Genomic DNA, 17,507 nt, shown 5'->3' on the forward strand with positions numbered 1-17,507 from the left:
GTTCTCCCTTATCTATTTTACCAGTTACATCCTCAAAAAATTCCAGTAGATTAGTCAAGCACAATTTACCTTTTTGTAAATCCATGTTGACTTTGTCCGATCCTGTCACTGTTTTCCAAGTGCTCTGCTATTACATCTTTTATAATGGACTCTAGCATTTTCCCCACTACCAATGTCAGGCTTACCGGTCTGTAATTCCCCGTTTTCTCTCTACCACCTTTTTTGAATAGTGGGGTAACATTAGCTACCCTCCAATCCATGGGTACTGTTCCAGATTCCATCAAATGTTGGAAGATGATCAGCAATGCATCTACTATTTCTAGGGCCGCTTCCTTAAGTAGCCTAGGATGTAAATTATCAGGCCCTGGGGATTTATCGGCCTTCAATCCCATCAATTTCCCTAACACCATTTCCCTACAAATACTGATTTCTTTCAGTTCATCCCTTTCATCAGACCCTATGTTCCCCTACATCTCTGGGAGGTTATATGTGTCCTCCTTTGTGAAGACAGAACCAAAATATGTATTTAATTGGTCTGCCATTTCTTTGTTCCCCATTATAAATTCCCCTGATTCTGACTGCAAGGGACCTACGCTTGACTTCACCAATCTTTTTCTCTTCACATATCTATAAAAGCTTTTACAGTCAGTTTTTATGTTCCCTGCAAGCTTACTCTCGTATTCTATTTTCCCCTTCTTAATTAATCCCTTTGTCCTCCTTTGTTGAATCCTAAACTGCTCCCAATCCTCAGGTTTACTGCTTTTTCTGGCCAATTTATTTGTCCTCTCCTTGGATCTTATGCTATCCCTAATTTCCCTTGTTAGCCACGGTTGAGTCACCTTTTATTTTTATGCCAAACTGGGATGAACAAATTCTGTAGTTCATCCATGCGGTCTTTGAATGTTTGCCATTGCCTATCCACCGTCAACCCTTTGAGTGACATTCCCCAATCAATCCTACCCAACTCGCGCCTCAGACCATCATAGTTTCCTTTATTTAAATTCAGGACCCTAGTCTCAGAATTCTTCATTAAGATGGAGAATTCTATCATATTATGATCACTCCGACCCAAGGGGCCTCATACAAGAAGATTGCTAATTAATCCTTTCTCGTTACATAATACCAAGTCTAAGATGGTCGGATCTCTGGTTGGTTCCTCGACATATTGGTCCAGGAAACCATCCCGTAAACACTCCAGGAATTCCTCCTCCACAGTATTGTTTTCCTTTTTGCCTATCTTTCCTGAATATTGAATACCCCTGGATGTTGAGTTCCCCGCCTTGGCCACCCTGGAGCCATGTTTCCGTAATCTTAATCAAATCATATTTGTTTACCTCTATTTGCGCAGCTAATTCATCCACCTTATTACGAATGCTCCTCGCATTAAGACACAAAGCCTTCAGGCTTGTTTTTTTAACGCTCTTAGACGTATTAGAATTATTATTTACTGTGGCCATGTTTGATTTAAACCGTTGATTTCTCTGACTGCCACTTTTTTGTTTTTCTCCTTCCTATCTTTTGCTTTTATCCTTGTTTCCCTTTCCTCTGTCTCCCTGCTCAGGTTCCCAACCCCCTGCCATTTTAGTTTAAACCCTCCCCCAGAGCACTAGCAAACACTCCTCCGACATCGGTCCCGGCCTTGCCCAGGTGCAAACCGTCTGGTTGGAACTGGTCCCACCTCTCCCAGAACCGGTTCCAATGTCCCAGTAATTTGAATCCCTCCCCCTTTCACCATTCCTCTAGCCACGTATTCATCTGAAATATTCTTCTATTTCTACTCTTGACTAGCACGTGGCACTGGTAGCAATCCTGAGATTACTACCTTTTGAGGTCCTATTTTTTAATTTACCTCCTAACTCCCTATATTCTGCTTTTAGGACCTCATCCCGTTTTTTACCTATATCGTTGGTACCTATATGCACCACGACAATATGAGATGCTGTCAGTGATCATCACCTGAAGGTTTCAGTGATAATGTGGAGTCACCAGCATAAACTTAGCAGCAGTAAATAGTATATAGATTTTTAAATGGTATTGATCTGTCTGACATGTGCCCCAGTTAAGTATGGTAACTAATATCCTTTTTAGTTCCTCTGTTGTCAAGCTGATTTTACACTTTCTTTTCCATTTTAAACAATTTGGGGGGGAAATTTGAGACGCACCCCCTTTGGGGCGCTACGCCTCCCTCTTGGGGCGCTGAGAGGGAATATCGTGGTGCTATGTGCCATGGTACTGCAGGCCTTCCTCCCCTTAAAGGGGAGGGGCCTTGCGCAGCGTGACCCGGGGCCCAGCTGGGCCACCAGGGATCGGAGTGCCGGCAAAAGAGCCCGGCACTCGAGGAGTGCTGGGTTCACGGAGCGCAACTGGCACTCCGCTGGGGTTGGGGGGTGCTGCTGAGCAGGCGGGGGACGGTAACGGGGGTAGATGCTGGCTGGCGGCCAGCAGCAAAAATGGCCGTCCAGCACCTCCCCTTTAATTAGCGCCGCCCTGGCCGCAGGTAGGCCCCCCTGACCCCGTTGGACATTGTGTCTGGTGGGAAGTCTGAGCGATACCGAAGATCGCGGCCAGGGCGCTGCGCGCGGTGATGTCATCGTCAGTGCCGTGGGCCGCTAACTTCCCGCTGGATTTCACGGGAGGTGTTGGCGGTGCCACGCCCGGGCACTAGTTGCTTTGCGCCCACGGGAGGCGCAAAGCAACCGAATTTTTCCCCCTTTAATTCTTATACAGACAAACCTGTTTTATCTCAACAAATGAAAATCATTATATAATAGGATTCTATGGTCGCTCCCTAATTGCTGTCAGTTTTGCTACAAAGTAAGTTATGAGCCCTTAAAATGATGCTGCTTTTTATTGAGAGTCTGGTAGCATTTTTGCTGAGTTGGACCGAATTCTAGCTCCAGTTGTAATCAGCTTTGCCTCCGGTGCCAAATAAGCGATTATTGAGTTGGTTCTAGTGTTTAAATTGGATCCAATTCTCTATTAGAATACAAAAGTTAGAGACAATTTTCATAACAGCTAGACACTTCCTTAGTGGTCAGACAACCGTAGTGGGATTGTTGACCCAGTCACGTGTACAGTAGTGTTATTTATTACATTCAGGTTCTTCACTCCTGTCTCTTCGGTGGACCAACTGTAAGAAAATACTTTGAAGCTCAAAAATAATATGGCAGGTGAAATTGGTCTCTGCTAGTAGTGCGAAATGGGCTCGTAGAGATTCAGCATGCCATATTACAACACACCTGATTTTCTTGTCCATTGAAGTCAGTTGAAAAGAAAATCAGGCACGGTATAAAGCAGGCTGCCGATCTGTTATGAGCCCATTTGCACTGGTGTAGACCAATGTCATCCCCTATGTGTCTATCTATATAGTGTTTACTTCATAGGTTGCTTGTTTTTTCGGAGATGTTCAGGTTTTAAGTGTTAATGATCTTGTAATTAAAACGTGTCTTTTTTTTGCTCTTTCTCTAGGTATCTGCAACTTTTGCAGCAAGCTTGGTAACCAGTCCTGCCATTGGTGCTTATCTTTCAAGTAAATACGGTGATAACCTTGTGGTACTTGTAGCCACTGTGATTGCTGCATTGGACATCTGCTTTATCATAGTGGCTGTGCCCGAATCTCTCCCTGAGAAGGTTCGACCAGCTTCGCGGGGATCACCTTTTTCATGGGAGCAAGCGGACCCTTTTTCTGTGAGCATGCAGTGATCTGTATATAGATTGTAATTACCAGAATGCTAAAATTGTTGCTGTAGTATTAAGTAAGCCATACCTATATAAAGGTTTGTACATGTCTATTTTTATTCTTTAACTCTTGAATGTAGATTTTGTTTGACAATCTTGCATACTGGCTGATGTCAACACCAAGCTTCTTTGAGGCAGTATTTCATCCTTCATGTATGCGCTGATTCATTTCACAGTACTAGTTGGACTGGTCCAGATTGCATTTTTGGGAATATCAGTAATTGAGCAGAATGTTACAGAATTTAATAATATTAGAAACAATGTTAGAAGCAATTAAGTTCTTAATGAGCAGCATGTGTTGGAGCAGTGAATGACTGACCTCAACTTCAGGATTTCCACATTTATCTGCGCATGTGCTAAATCATGAAATTACAGTCGGTTTCAATGGGGTAATGGCAGCAAACACTAACAGTTCGCCATCATTACCTGCTGCAAAATCCGGGCCATAGTGTTTCTACTTGTGGCTGCCTAATGACCCCTGCTGCAAAGTATGTGTGTCAGTGTTTGGTGAGGACAAGTTCTAGGTTGGCTGTGATACCCCTTCAGTGAAATTGTTCACTGATAGCTATATGGACTCCGATGTGAAGAATAACCACTGGGATAAACTACCAGCAGGTTGTTGGTGTCTGTGGTACTGTGCCTGGTATGAGTCAGCGATTTTGGAAGATGAGGCAAAACTGGATTGAAAAGTAGTTAAGGTAGTTTATTCAGTGTCTTTTGCACTGTGTTCCATATATACTGCATATATACAAAAGTTATACTAGAAACATGGAAAAGCTCAATCTGGTCTAAAAACTGACCACCCTCGCAGTAATGCTTCTGTAGATCTTCCCTGAATCTACTACTTGTACTTCAGTCCCCTCATTCTGTTCTTGTGCCAATATGATGTAATGGGGCAGAACTGTCCACAATATTCCAGTTGGGGCCTGCCAAATGCTCTCTATGATGGCAGGATTACTTCTTGAATCTATACTCCATTCCTCTTTGTCTTGAGGAATCTATGAACTGTTACTCCCAGGTCCCATCTTGGTCAGTATTTTCCCATTAAACCGGTTATTCCTTTACAGCTGCAATTACTTGACACTTATGCTGCTTTGTGCAGTGCCATTAAATTCCAGGATGCTGGGCCAAGAGTTGTAGGGTGTGTGCTTCTGATCTGTTATAAAATATAATATGAATAAGCAACTTAAAGCTTTCAAAATTTATAAGATAGCTTTTTTTCCTTCTGTTTCAGTCCTTGAAGAAGGTTGGGAAGGACACCACGGTACTGCTCATCTGTATAACTGTGTTTCTCTCGTACCTGCCTGAGGCTGGACAGTACTCTAGCTTTTTCCTTTATCTTAAACAGGTATGTGCCAAATTTTCCACTCCGCATTTCCTGCTCTCTTGTACAGTCTCAATATTATTTAATTGGACAGCAAGGTTGTTAGTCTGTTGTAAAACTGAGAACATGGGTTGAAACACTGATTTTTGCAGAGCATTTTATAACCTCATGGAAATGTGTTTTTTTTTACAGAAGACTAATAATTATGTAAAGGAATCATTTCGCCTTTCAAACTAAACTTTATTCATAGAAAAAACCTTTTTCATGCCTGTTAGATCAGTGATTCTTTAACTAGGATGTTTCCACAAGAACTACACGGAGGCTGTAACTTAACAATCAACAGGTGTTTACTGGAGTAGGGTAGTCTCAAGACTGGGAGTACAGAGGCAGGCTCGAGGCTTATATACAGGTGTGGTCACTGCCGGTACTACAGTATACAGGAGCTGTAAAAGTAGTTCTCTCTTAAAGGTACATACACTACAATTCCTCCCCTTTTAGATTAACAGTACCCATAACATACAAATAACAATTAACACTTTAACATGCACATTAAACAGAAATAGTCCATTTATAAATTCAGTCTTTGGGGCGGCTTCCTGATCCTTTCTGGATAACGCCTTTCCTGAGGTTCTTGTTCTTGGTGTGGAGGCGATTCTGGCCCCTTTCCATCGGTTCCCACTGCTACTGTTTCTGAGGTAGATGCTGCCGGTATGTCGGGTTCATTCCCAGGTACGCAAGACATGGGGTTGACTCATTCCTGTGACGCTAAGATCTGGTCGACGTGGCGTCTCACAATGTTCTCCCCGACATCCACTGTGTACATTAATGGCCCCTGCCGTGTGCATATCATTCCGGGTTGCCATTTCTCTCTTCGCTAATCACGGGCCAAGACTGGTTGTCCTACATTGAAGCTCCTTGTCGGCTTCTCATTGATGTGCTGGAATTGTTTATCCTCGACATTTCTTCGCACATTTGGTCTGAGCAAATCCAGGCGAGATCTCAACCTTCGGTTAAAGAACATCATGGCCGGGGTCTGGTTGGTGATTGTATGTGTTGCATTTCTGTAGGCTAACAGGAAATTGTCCACCTTATGCTGCAGTGGAATGTCGTCATCGCACATGGCCCTCACTGCTTTTTTAAAGGTTTGTACAAACCTCTCAGCCAATCCATTGGTGTCTGGATGATACGGAGCGGAGGTGTAATGCCTTACCCCATTTCTTTTCATAAATCTTCGAAACTCTTCGGACACAAACTGTGGTCCGTTATCAGAGCAAATCTGCTCTGGCAAGCCGTTCCTGGCAAAGATGGTCCGTAGGACTGCAATAGTTTTCTCCGTGGTGATGGACATTTGGATCACCTCAGGCCATTTCGAGTGCGCATCCACAGCTATTAAGAACATTGAGTCCATGAATGGACCAGCAAAATCAATATGCACCCGTTGCCATGGAGAGGAGGGCCACTCCCAAGGGTGTGGAGGGCCACTCCCAAGGGTGTAGAGGGGCATGTGGTGGTGCATTTTGGACCTTCTGGCATCCTGAGCAGCTCTTAGTTAGGTCCTTGATTTGTTGATCAATCCCTGGCCACCACACATAAGCCCTAGCAAGGCTTTTCATTTTCACCCCTCCCAGATGACCTTCGTGAAGCTCATTTAGCACTCTCTCCCTTAACTTGGGTGGAATTACCACTCGGGATCCACACATCACTGTCCCCTGGCAGACTGACAGCTGTTCTCTTCTGGATGAGAATGCTGGCAACAGTGAGTTGCCATGTGTTGGCCATCCCCTCACCGTCAAATCATATACCCGAGACAGTGTCGGATCATTGCGGGTCTCCTTCTCAATATCCGCGTTCGTTACTGGCAATCGTTCAATTATTGACGAATAAAATACCTCAATAGGGTCCACTGCTGGTGCTTCCTCCACAGTAGGCAGTGGCAAGCGTGATAGCCCATCAGCGTTTCCATGCTCTTTCGTGCCTTTATATTCTATTTCATATTGATTCGCCCCTAGAAACAGGGACCATCTTTGTAACCGTTGTGCAGTCATCACCGGAATGCCCTTCTTTGGATTAAAGATGGAGACAAGTGGTTGGTGGTCAGTCAGCAAGGTGAACTTCTGTCCATGCAGATAGTGGTTGAATTTTTTTACTCCCCATACTAGGCTGAGGGCCTCCCTGTCGATCTGGGCATAGTTGTGCTCGGCTGAGGTTAGTGACCGAGACGCAAAGGCTACTGGCCTCTCCAACCCGTCCGGGAATTTGTGTGACAACGCCGCTCCAATACCATAGGGTGATGCATCACATGCCAACCGGATTGGTAGTGCTGCGTTGAAATGGGCCAACACCTCTTTTGATGTGATCAAATCTTTGCACTTCTGGAAAGCTTGTTTACATTCGTCATTCCACTTCCATAGTACCCCCGTTTGCAGTAGGGTATTCAGTGGGTGTACTACTGTAGACAAATTTGGTAAGAACTTATGGTAGTAGTTCACCAACCCGAGGAACGACCTCGGTTGTGACACATTTTCCGGTGCTGGAGCCTTGACTACTGCCTCAGTCTTTTCAGGGGACTTATGTAACCCCTCTTCATCAATAATGTGGCCACAATACGAGATCTGCTTCTGGAAAAACTCGCACTTGTGGCGATTAGCTCGTAGCCCATATTCCTTTAATCTAGCGAGCACCTTCTCCAGGTTGGCGAGGTGCTCAGTCATTTTCGCCCGTGACCAGGATGTCGTCCAAATAACACTGGGTCCCTGGAATTCCTTGCAGGACCTGATCCATTGCCCTTTGCCAAATAGCCGGAGCCAATGCTACCCCGAACACCAGTCGGTTGTATTGATAGAGACCTTTGAGTGTTGATCGTGAGGTATTGTTTCGAGGCTTCTTCTACCTCCATTTGCAAATACGCCTGTGCCTGATCAATTTTGGTGAAGCGTTTACCCCCAGATAGCGAGGCGAAAATATCCTCAATCCGTGGAAGCAGATATTGTACCGTGTGAAGGACTGGGTTCACTGTCACCTTGAAATCCCCACAGATGCGGACCTTCTTTGGTTCCCCAGGCGTATTACTCAACGACCTCTTCATTACAGGAACGATGGATGTAGCCCACTCGCTCCAGTCTACTTTGGACAGTACTCCTGAACGTTCCAGCCCTTCCAGCTCTGCTTCAACGGCTGGTCGGATTGCATAAGGCACCAGTCTGGCCTTAAAAAAAAAAAAAAAAAAACAACAACTTAGGACTTGCATTTTCCTCTATTTTAATCGTTGCTGTTCTGCCTTTTAGTGTTCCGAGTCCCTCCTGGAACACTTCTTGTGCATCAGTTAGCATTTTTGACAGTCGTGCAGGTGTGGCGTCGTCATCCTTTTTGGCCTCAACCTTCAGTGCCTGTATGGAATGCCAATCTAGTTGTATCTTCCGGATCCATTCACGTCCTAGTAGTGGTGGTCCTCCATCTGGCAATACATATAGGTCCATTTTAGGTATTTCCTGGCCTTTGTATATCACTTTCACCCTTATTTTTCCTTTGGGGTAGACTTTTTGCCCCGTGTACGTCTTCAAGACAATCTCTGTAGCTTCCAAGGGTATATGTGGAAATAGCCACTTGTAGTCCCTTTGGTTTATGACTGTTAGGGCTGATCCAGTGTCCAATTCCATTTTCACTTGGACTCCGTCTATCTTGAGTGTGACCCAGATAGCCTGGTGATCCTCCATTTTGGTTACCTTATGTAGTTTCAGACAACCCAGCTCCTTGCTTCCGGAGTCTGTATCACTTCCCTGTTCGTCTGAACTACTGTCAATCACCTTATGTACCTTTTTGTACTTCTCCTGTGGAGATTTCTTGCTGTTGGTGTTCTTCCCTGACCTGCAGACTCTTGCTATGTGTCCTGATTTTCCACACTGTCTGCACACTTGGTCCTTGAACCAACAATCCTTCTGATCGTGTGTTGTTCTGCCGCAGCGATAACACTTCCCTGTTCCATATGACATTTCATTGGTGCCGTATTCTTGCGGTCTCCGTTGTATCTCTGCAGCGCCCCGTGCGGCTGCTTCGTGTGATACTGCCGTGCTGAAAGCCTTGTCCAGCGTAAGATCCTTTTCTGATAGAAGCCGTTTCTGGGTTCCTTCACTTTGAAGCCCACACGCAAACTTGTCCCTTAACGTATCTGATAGTCCCGCTCCAAACTGGCAGTGTTTCGATAACTTGCGCAGTTCCGTTAAGTACTCAGCATTACTTTTGTCTTTATGCTGGTTCCTTTTGTGGAACTTAAATCTTTCTGCTATCAGCAGCGGTGTGGGGCTTAAGTGGTCCTGTAGGATTTCTACTATGCTTTCGAAATTCTTCTCCACGGGCTTCCCTGGGGTTATCAGGTTTCGCAGTAAGCCATAAGTTTTTGCACCCATGGAATTTAACAAAACCAGTGCTTTCCTAGCATCTGGCACTTCATTCGCCCTGCAGTACACCTCAATGCGTTCCACATATGTCGCCCAATCTTCGACTTCATTGTCGAACGCCGTGATACTGCCACTCTTCGCCATCCCTGGGTGTAATTTAACTGTCTAAATGGCGTCTCCCGCGCTCTCCCTTCTCCGCGGCTCAATGGCGTCTCACGCGCTCTCCCTTCTCCCTGCGGGCACGGTTCAGCCCTTGAGCCCTGGCTGTGCTCTGCGCGTTCTCCTGTGCGCCTTTCCCGTTGCCGTCGCTCGGTCCTGGACCCGGCTGCTGTTTTGCCCTCTCTCTCTCTCTCTCTCTCTCTCTCTCTCTCTCTCTCTCTCTCTCCTTGTTTTTCCTCGACGCCGCTCGGTTTTTAACCCCCGGCCGCGCCCTGTGCGCCTCACCCTCTCTCTTACCCCGTCGATGCTGCTCGGCTTTTCTACGCCGTCGGTCGGCTCCCACCGCCGCTGTCCGGGAAGGGTGAGCGCTGCACCTGTTGCCAGTCTGTTGCTGGATCGTCGTGGCTGGGGAACCAAGCCCGGCTCTCAACAGCCACTCCTGCGATGTTTACTTGCTGCCGGATGACTGGGTGGTTGTTCATAGTCGACGCCCGTGCTTCTGGCCTCGACTTTCTTCCACCGTCCTCCCGGAGCGACTCCTTGACGGGAAATGCAGAGTTGCAGGCAGATTGGAATCAACCTCGTCGCCACTGTTAGATCCGTGATTCTTTAACTAGGATGTTTCCCCAAGAACTACACGGAGGCTGTAACTTAACAATCAACAGGTGTTTACTGGAGTAGGGTAGTCTCAAGACTGGGAGTACAGAAGCAGGCTCGAGGCTTACATACAGGTGTGGTCACTGCCGGTACTACAGTCCAAAGATGTGCGGGTTAGGTTGATTGGCTATGATAAATTGACCCTTAGTGTTCGGGGGATTAAATACGTGGGGTTACGGGGATAGGGTGGGATATGTGTTGGTGTAGTGGTTACGGGGATCAGGTGGGATAAGTGTCGGTGCAGGCTCGATGGGCCGAAATGGCCTCTATCTGCACTGTGGGGTTTCTGTGATTCTGTGATATACAGGAGCTGTAAAAGTAGTTCTCTCTTAAAGGTACATACACTACAATGCCCATTTTCTCTCCACTGCTTCTGTCTTGGAGGTATTTACTCATTCCTGGGATATAGTTCTACAGGCACCAATTGCTCTCTGATACCTTGCCTAAATAACAAGTATTTATATTTGAGCCATAACTGTGTCAGCAGACTATTTGGCTGGGGTGTGGGATAAGGGTCACAGCTGAGTTTTCTTCAATGTTAACTATTTGTGTGTCCTTGCAGCTGAATAGTGATCAGGAGGAGAACACTGGTTGACTTGGTTCCCCCTTCTCTTTTCTTCTCTCCCCCCGCTACCCCCCTCCCCCTAGCCTTAACCTAGGGGAGCTGAGGCTAATTGGAGAGCCTTCACTGCTACCTGGTAGAGATCAGCTGACTTTTATTTACAAACTGCAGGAAGTGTATAGGCATATAAATCAGGCATGGGGATTGTGATATACTTGAACAAATTAGTATTGAGAGAGAGGAGGTACTAGCAGTTTTAGCGGGCTTAAAAGTAGATAAATCCCCAGGCCCAGACGAGATGTATCCCAGGCTGCTGTGTGAGGCAAGGCAGGGGTACTGACACAAATTTTCAGAACCTCTCTGGCCAAAGGGGAGGTGCCAGAGGACTGGAAGACTGCTAACGTTGTACTATTATTCAAGAAGGGTAGTAGAGATAAACCAGGGAATTACAGGCCAGTGAGCCTAACATCAGTGGTAGGGAAATTATTGGAAAAAATTCTGAGGGATAGAATTAGTCTCCACTTGGAGAGGCAAGGATAGTCAGCATAGCTTTGTCAGGGGGAGATCATGTCTAACCAATTTGATTGAATTTTACGTGTGTGGATGAGGGTAGTGGAGTTGATGTCGTCTACAGGGACTTCAGTAAGGCTTTTGACAAAGTCCCGCATGGGAGACTGGTCAAGAAGGTAAGAGCCCATGGGATCCAGGGCAATTTGGCACATTGGATCCAAAATTGGCTTAGTGGCAGGAGGCAGAGGGTGATGGTCGAAGGTTGTTTTTGTGACTGGAAGCCTGTGTCCAGTGGTGTACCGCAGGGATCGGTGCTGGGTCCCTTGCTGTTTGTAGTGTACATTAATGATTTAGATATGAATGTAAGAGGTATGATCAGTAAGTTCGCAGATGACATGAAAATTGGTGGAGTGGTGAATAGCAAGGAGGGAAGCTTCAAGCTACAGGACGATATAGACGGGTTGGTCAGATGGGCAGAACAGTGGCAAATGAAATTTAACCCTGAAAAGTGTGAGGTGATGCATTTTGGGAGGACTAACAAGGCAAGGGAATACACAATGAATGGTAGGACCCTAGGAAGGACCGAGGATCAGAGGGACCTTGGTGTGCATGTACTGTATATAGATCCCTGAAGGCAGCAGGACAGGTCGATAAAGTGGTTAAAAAGGCATATGGGATACTTGCTTTTGTTAGCCGAGGCATAGAATATAAGAGCAGGGAGGTTATGATGGAGCTGTACAAAACGCTAGTTAGGCCACAGCTGGAATACTGTGTGCAGTTCTGGTCGCCACACTATAGGAAGGATGTGATTGCATTGGAGAGGATGCAGAGGAGATTCACCAGGATGTTACCTGGGCTGGAGCGTTTCAGCTATGAAGAGAGACTGGACAGGCTGGGGTTGTTTTCCTTCGAGCAGAGAAGGCTGAGGGGGAACCTGATTGAGGTGTACAAAATTATGAGGGGCATAGAAAGGGTAGATAGAAAGGAACTTTTCCCCTTAGTAGAGGGGTCAATAACCAGGGGGCATAGTTTCAAGGTAAAAGGCAGGAGGTTTAAAGGGGATTGAGGAAAAACTTTTTCACCCAGAGGGTGGTTGGAATCTGGAACTCACTGCCTGAAAGGGTGGTAGAGGCAGGAACCCTCACAACATTCAAGAAGCATTTAGTTGAGCACTTGAAACGCCATAGCACACAAGGCTACGGACCAAGTGCTGGAAAATGGGATTAGAATAGACGGGGCTTGATGGCCGGCGCGGACACAATGGGCCGAAGGGTATCTTTCTGTGCTGTATGTGACTATAATATCTGCAGTATGTTTTCTTTGATCATTAAACCTAAAAAATAAAATTGTCAACTGTTGAAAACCATACAGATGGGGAAAGTGCTATTTAAATGCTTCTCCAGTTATTTTGACCTTTTTAACTTCCAAATAGCTACCTATTACCAAGGAAAGTCACCAGGTTTCTCAGCCTACTACATTTAACTACATTTTTAACTTCTTTCCTCCTTTCTTAGGTTATCGACTTTTCTGCTGGAAATCTGGCAGCCTTTATAGCTGTGGTGGGAATCCTCTCTATAATAGCACAGGTGGGTGTTGAATAATTCTGTTCATCTACCTGCATTGCAATCTGTTCTTCAAAAATTGAATAATTTTTGTAGAACAAGAAATTTATTTTCACTTTTTGATGGTAAAACTACAAATTCAGGCCCTAAATGTCTTTATACACCCACTATTTGCAACCCATTTTGCAACAAGATAAATATCTGGTCACCACAAATGGGAACCAAGATAATTTTGAACTACTGAATTGTACTAAAGAATAATGAAACAATATTGGGGGCAAAAAAAGGTATGAGAAATAGACTTTAGTATGTTCCTTCACAAAATGTGTACAAGTTGTCCTGTTAATGACTTTATCGAACTTGTTCTTGCCAGTCTCCAAGTTGCTTACACAATACAATGGGATGGATTAAGAAACACAGGAAACTGGATTGTGATGTAGTAATGCTTCTACTGGAAGCAGCCCCACAGTATTGGAACAGGAGTAGGCCATTCAGCCCCTCGAGCCTGTGCCACCATTCAGTGAGATCACGGCTGATTTGTACCCTAACTCCATCCACCCGCCTTGGCTCCATATCCCTTCATACCCTTGGTTAGCAAAAATCTATCAATCTCCGATTTAAAATGATAAATTGAGTTAGCACCTACTGCTTTTGTGGGAGAAAGTTCCACACGTCTACCACGTATTGCGTGAAGAAGTGTTTCCTAACTTCTCTCCTGAATGGCCTGGCTCTGATTTTAAGGTCATGTCCCCTTGTCCTAGACTCCCCCACCAGAGGAAAAAGTTTCTACCCTATCAATTACTTTTAAAAACCTCAGTTAATCACCCCATAACCTTCAATATTCCAGGGAATACAATCCTAGTTTATGTAATCTCTCCTCATAATCTAACCCTTAGAGCCCTAGTAACATTCTGGTGAATCTGCGCTGCACTCCTTCCAGGGCCAATATATAATGATCACAGATGGGACTCTATTGTTAATAGGGTCCTATCTGTGATCATGCACTTCCACTGATCAAATATTATACACCCAGTGGACTGATTTAAAAATAAGAATTGTACTGATACACTTTGTAAAAATTGAGAAGCATAAATTAAAGGCCAAGGCCCATTGTACATGACAGCATCATGGTAGAAGGGAAGAATAGTTAAATGAAGAAATAATGAATTGTTAGCACCAAGCTTGGATTGTAAAACTTGCAGATTGAAACAAAGACTGAAGGAGGTAAAGGGATAGGATGTGTTCCAGACAGACACCAAGCAATGAGTCTTAATTGTAACACAGTGAGGCTGCACAAAGAGGAATAGCATGTAGGATGGTGTATTTGGAGCTTACTTATCTAATTGTAAAATAGTACTGTGGTAAAATTCAGTGCATTTTGTTTTCTTTTAATCTTAATTTTGGTTAAATCCCTTTTTTTTTTTTTACTTGTGCCAACTATTTTGCTAAAATTGACGGGATGAATTTCAGCGCTTGGTTTTAATATTCACTCGTATTAGGCCAATATTATGCTTCGTTTGTAGTTCTATCCCACATAATTACAGTAAGCAATGCCTGCTTGTAGCACTTGGAAAACAGTGACAGGATCGGACAAAGTCAACATGGATTTACAAAAGATAAATCGTGCTTGACTAATCTACTGGAATTTTTTGAGGATGTAACTGGTAGAATAGATAAGGGAGAACCAGTGGATGTGGTTTATTTGGACTTTCAGAAGGCTTTTGATAAGGTCCCGCATAAGAGATTAGCGTGCAAAGTTAAAGCACATGGGATTGGGGTTAAGGTATTGTCTTAGATAGAGAACTGGTTGGCAGACAGGAAGCAAAGAGTTGGAATAAACGGGTCTTTTTCCGAGTGGCAGGCAGTGACTAGTGGGGTACCGCAGGGATCGGTGCTAGGACCCCAGCTATTCACTATATATTAATGATCTAGACAAGGGAACTAGATGTAATATCTCCAAGTTTGCAGACGGCACAAAGTTGGGTGGGCGTGCGTGCTGTGAGGAGGATGCAGAGAAACTCCAGTATGATTTGGACAGGTTGGGTGATTGGGCAGATGCGAGGTTATCCACTTCGGTGGCAAAAACAGGAAGGCAGATTATTATCTGAACGGTAATAGATTGGGAGAAGGGGAAGTGCAACGAGACCTGGGTGTCCTTGTGCACCAGTCGCTGAAGGTAAGCATGCAGGTGCAGCAGGCGGTTAAGAAGGCAAATGGTATGTTGGCCTTCATAGCGAGAGGATTCGAGTACAGGAGCAAGGATGTCTTGCAGTTGTACAGGGCCTTGGTGAGACCACACCTTGAGTATTGTGTGCAGTTTTGGTCGCCTTATCTGAGGAAGAATGTTCTTGCCATGGAGGGAGTGCAGCGAAGATTCACCAGACTGATACCTGGGATGGCAGGAATGACGTATGAGGAGAGATTGTGTCGATTGGGCTTATATCTGCTGGAGTTTAGAAGAATGAGAGGGGATCTCATTGAAACTTATAAAATTCTGAAAGGACTAGATGCAGGAAGGATGTTCCCGATGGCGGGGGAGCCCAGAACCAGGGGTCACAGTCTAAGGATAAGGGGTAAGCCATTTAGGACAGAGATGAGGAGGAATTTCTTCACCCAGAGAGTGGTGAACCTGTGGAATTCTCTACCACAGAAGGCAGTTGAGGCCAATTCATTAAATATATTCAAGAAGGAGTTAGATATATTTCTGAAGGCTAAAGGGATCAAGGGATATGGGGAGAAAGCAGGGACAGTGTACTGAATTTGGATGATCAGCCATGATCTCATTAAATGGCGAAGCAGGCTCACGGGGCTGAAGGGCCTACTCCTGCTTCTATCTTCTATGTTTCTATGTATAAATCAGAATGCTGATAACAGCTGGTAATTGTCAAGGATTCACTATCGCGATTCCATTCCAGTTTGAATATAAATTATTGATTTCATGCTTATAGTAAAAGTTGCCATAGCTCCATTATATCACTATGACACTCTGAATTTAAAGAATTCACATTCATATGCTGTTTTTCCAGTTTTATCCCTCCTTTCTTCAATCTTGATCGGGTGCCATTCCACCAGCACAGATGTTGTAAAGTAACCCCCTCCTGCTCCGATAGAGCCATCCCTTCACTATTCTATTTCAGGCTAAAATTTTCTTGGCTTGGGGTTACTTTATTTTGTTGAAAAGGAAAATTTATTTTGATGGATTCACAGAGGCTGGTGGGAGGACAACTCTATCCTTGCCCAAGTGGTCATTCTTCATCTTTGAGTGTTTGCAGACCAATTGACTATGGAGGGTACCACAGCGTACCTGATCCCTCTCCCCGCAGCTGCAGTTTCTAGTTGGGCTGACTGGATGGTAACCATGAGTGCAAGCCATAGCATTTGGATTTTTTTCCCCCTCTCTAACCTGTGGATCCTGAGGCCAATTGTAACCTAACTGAAAACTGGTAACTCTGGGACCTTTTGATTTATGTTTCAGTGCCACACTCTGGGCATTTTTTCATTAAACCTTCAGGGAAGCTCGCATTCATAGTTAATCATTTGTCACGTTTTCAGAAAGCATTTTTTTACAAATCAACTATTGATCAAATATGCTGAGCAGAATTGAGCTTCTGTCCGAGAAGTTACAGAACAGGAACACAGTAGAAATTGTAATGAACAAAACTGGGCTGCCTTTTTAATGTCGAGTTTCATGAATCTATGCTCCAAACAACAGATTTTTAATAATCCCATTGTTGCTTGTCAAAATGGTAAAAGTTGGTCATTGGTAAATTGGGTTAGGGATTAAGATTTGTTTTTCTGCTAGACTAACCAATTTGCAGAAAGGCAACATTTCCCTCCCATTCTCACTGCTAAGAAAATTCTTCATATCTAAAGATGCAAACATTCTTTAAAGGTAAGAAATAGGCACGCATTAATGGATCTTTTTTCCTACTTTCTGTTTTCACAGACTGTATTTCTTAGTATCCTAATGAGGTCCATAGGTAATAAGAACACTGTTCTCCTTGGCCTTGGATTTCAGATGTTACAGCTGGCTTGGTATGGCTTTGGATCCCAGCCCTGGTAAGCAGGCATGCTTCATTGGGATACTGGCATGTATTCTGTCTTTTTGGGGGGGTGAGAAAGAAGAGGAGGCTGTCACTAGCACAACATGAATGGGATATATTGAAGTAAATGTTCTGATACTGACCTTTTAATTGCCCTTTGCCTTCTTAGGATGATGTGGGCAGCAGGAGCTGTGGCAGCAATGTCTAGTATTACTTTTCCAGCAGTCAGTGCTCTGGTTTCAACAAATGCAGATTCTGATCAGCAGGGTGAGTGATTTAGCTTCACTATATTTTGTTTACAGCAAGCAAATTTCATTCTTGGTCAACATTCAGCTTGAAATTAAATTGAGGAATGACCGTTACATATGGTCATCACAATTAGTTCTGATCAGTTCTGCATTCTGTAATGGTCCAGTTTAGAATACTTTGCACGTAGTGGATTCCGTTTGGGCAGTAACCGTTAGAAAATCAATTGCTTATACAGTATTAGCACCTTGAACCTGATTGTTCTCTGTATCTCTTACGAATTCAGAATTATCCCTTTTGGATATATGAAAG

At 44.5% G+C, this 17,507-nt stretch overlaps 1 protein-coding gene across 1 annotated transcript in view; it reads left to right on the forward strand.

Annotated features, from left to right (window-relative positions):
- Positions 1-17,507, forward strand: part of slc71a2a (solute carrier family 71 member 2a) — a 143,839-nt gene that overhangs the window by 103,993 nt on the left and 22,339 nt on the right. The window contains exons 6-10 of the mRNA XM_085984859.1: positions 3,469-3,687; positions 4,973-5,086; positions 12,859-12,930; positions 16,853-16,965; positions 17,119-17,216. Of these exons, the coding sequence (XP_085840985.1) occupies positions 3,469-3,687; positions 4,973-5,086; positions 12,859-12,930; positions 16,853-16,965; positions 17,119-17,216 (616 nt within the window). The remainder of the gene's footprint in view (positions 1-3,468; positions 3,688-4,972; positions 5,087-12,858; positions 12,931-16,852; positions 16,966-17,118; positions 17,217-17,507) is intronic.

Source organism: Somniosus microcephalus, chromosome 1, assembly GCF_052327205.1.
Source record: "Somniosus microcephalus isolate GS21.2 chromosome 1, FLI_Smic_1.0, whole genome shotgun sequence".
Lineage (NCBI taxonomy): Eukaryota > Metazoa > Chordata > Chondrichthyes > Squaliformes > Somniosidae > Somniosus > Somniosus microcephalus.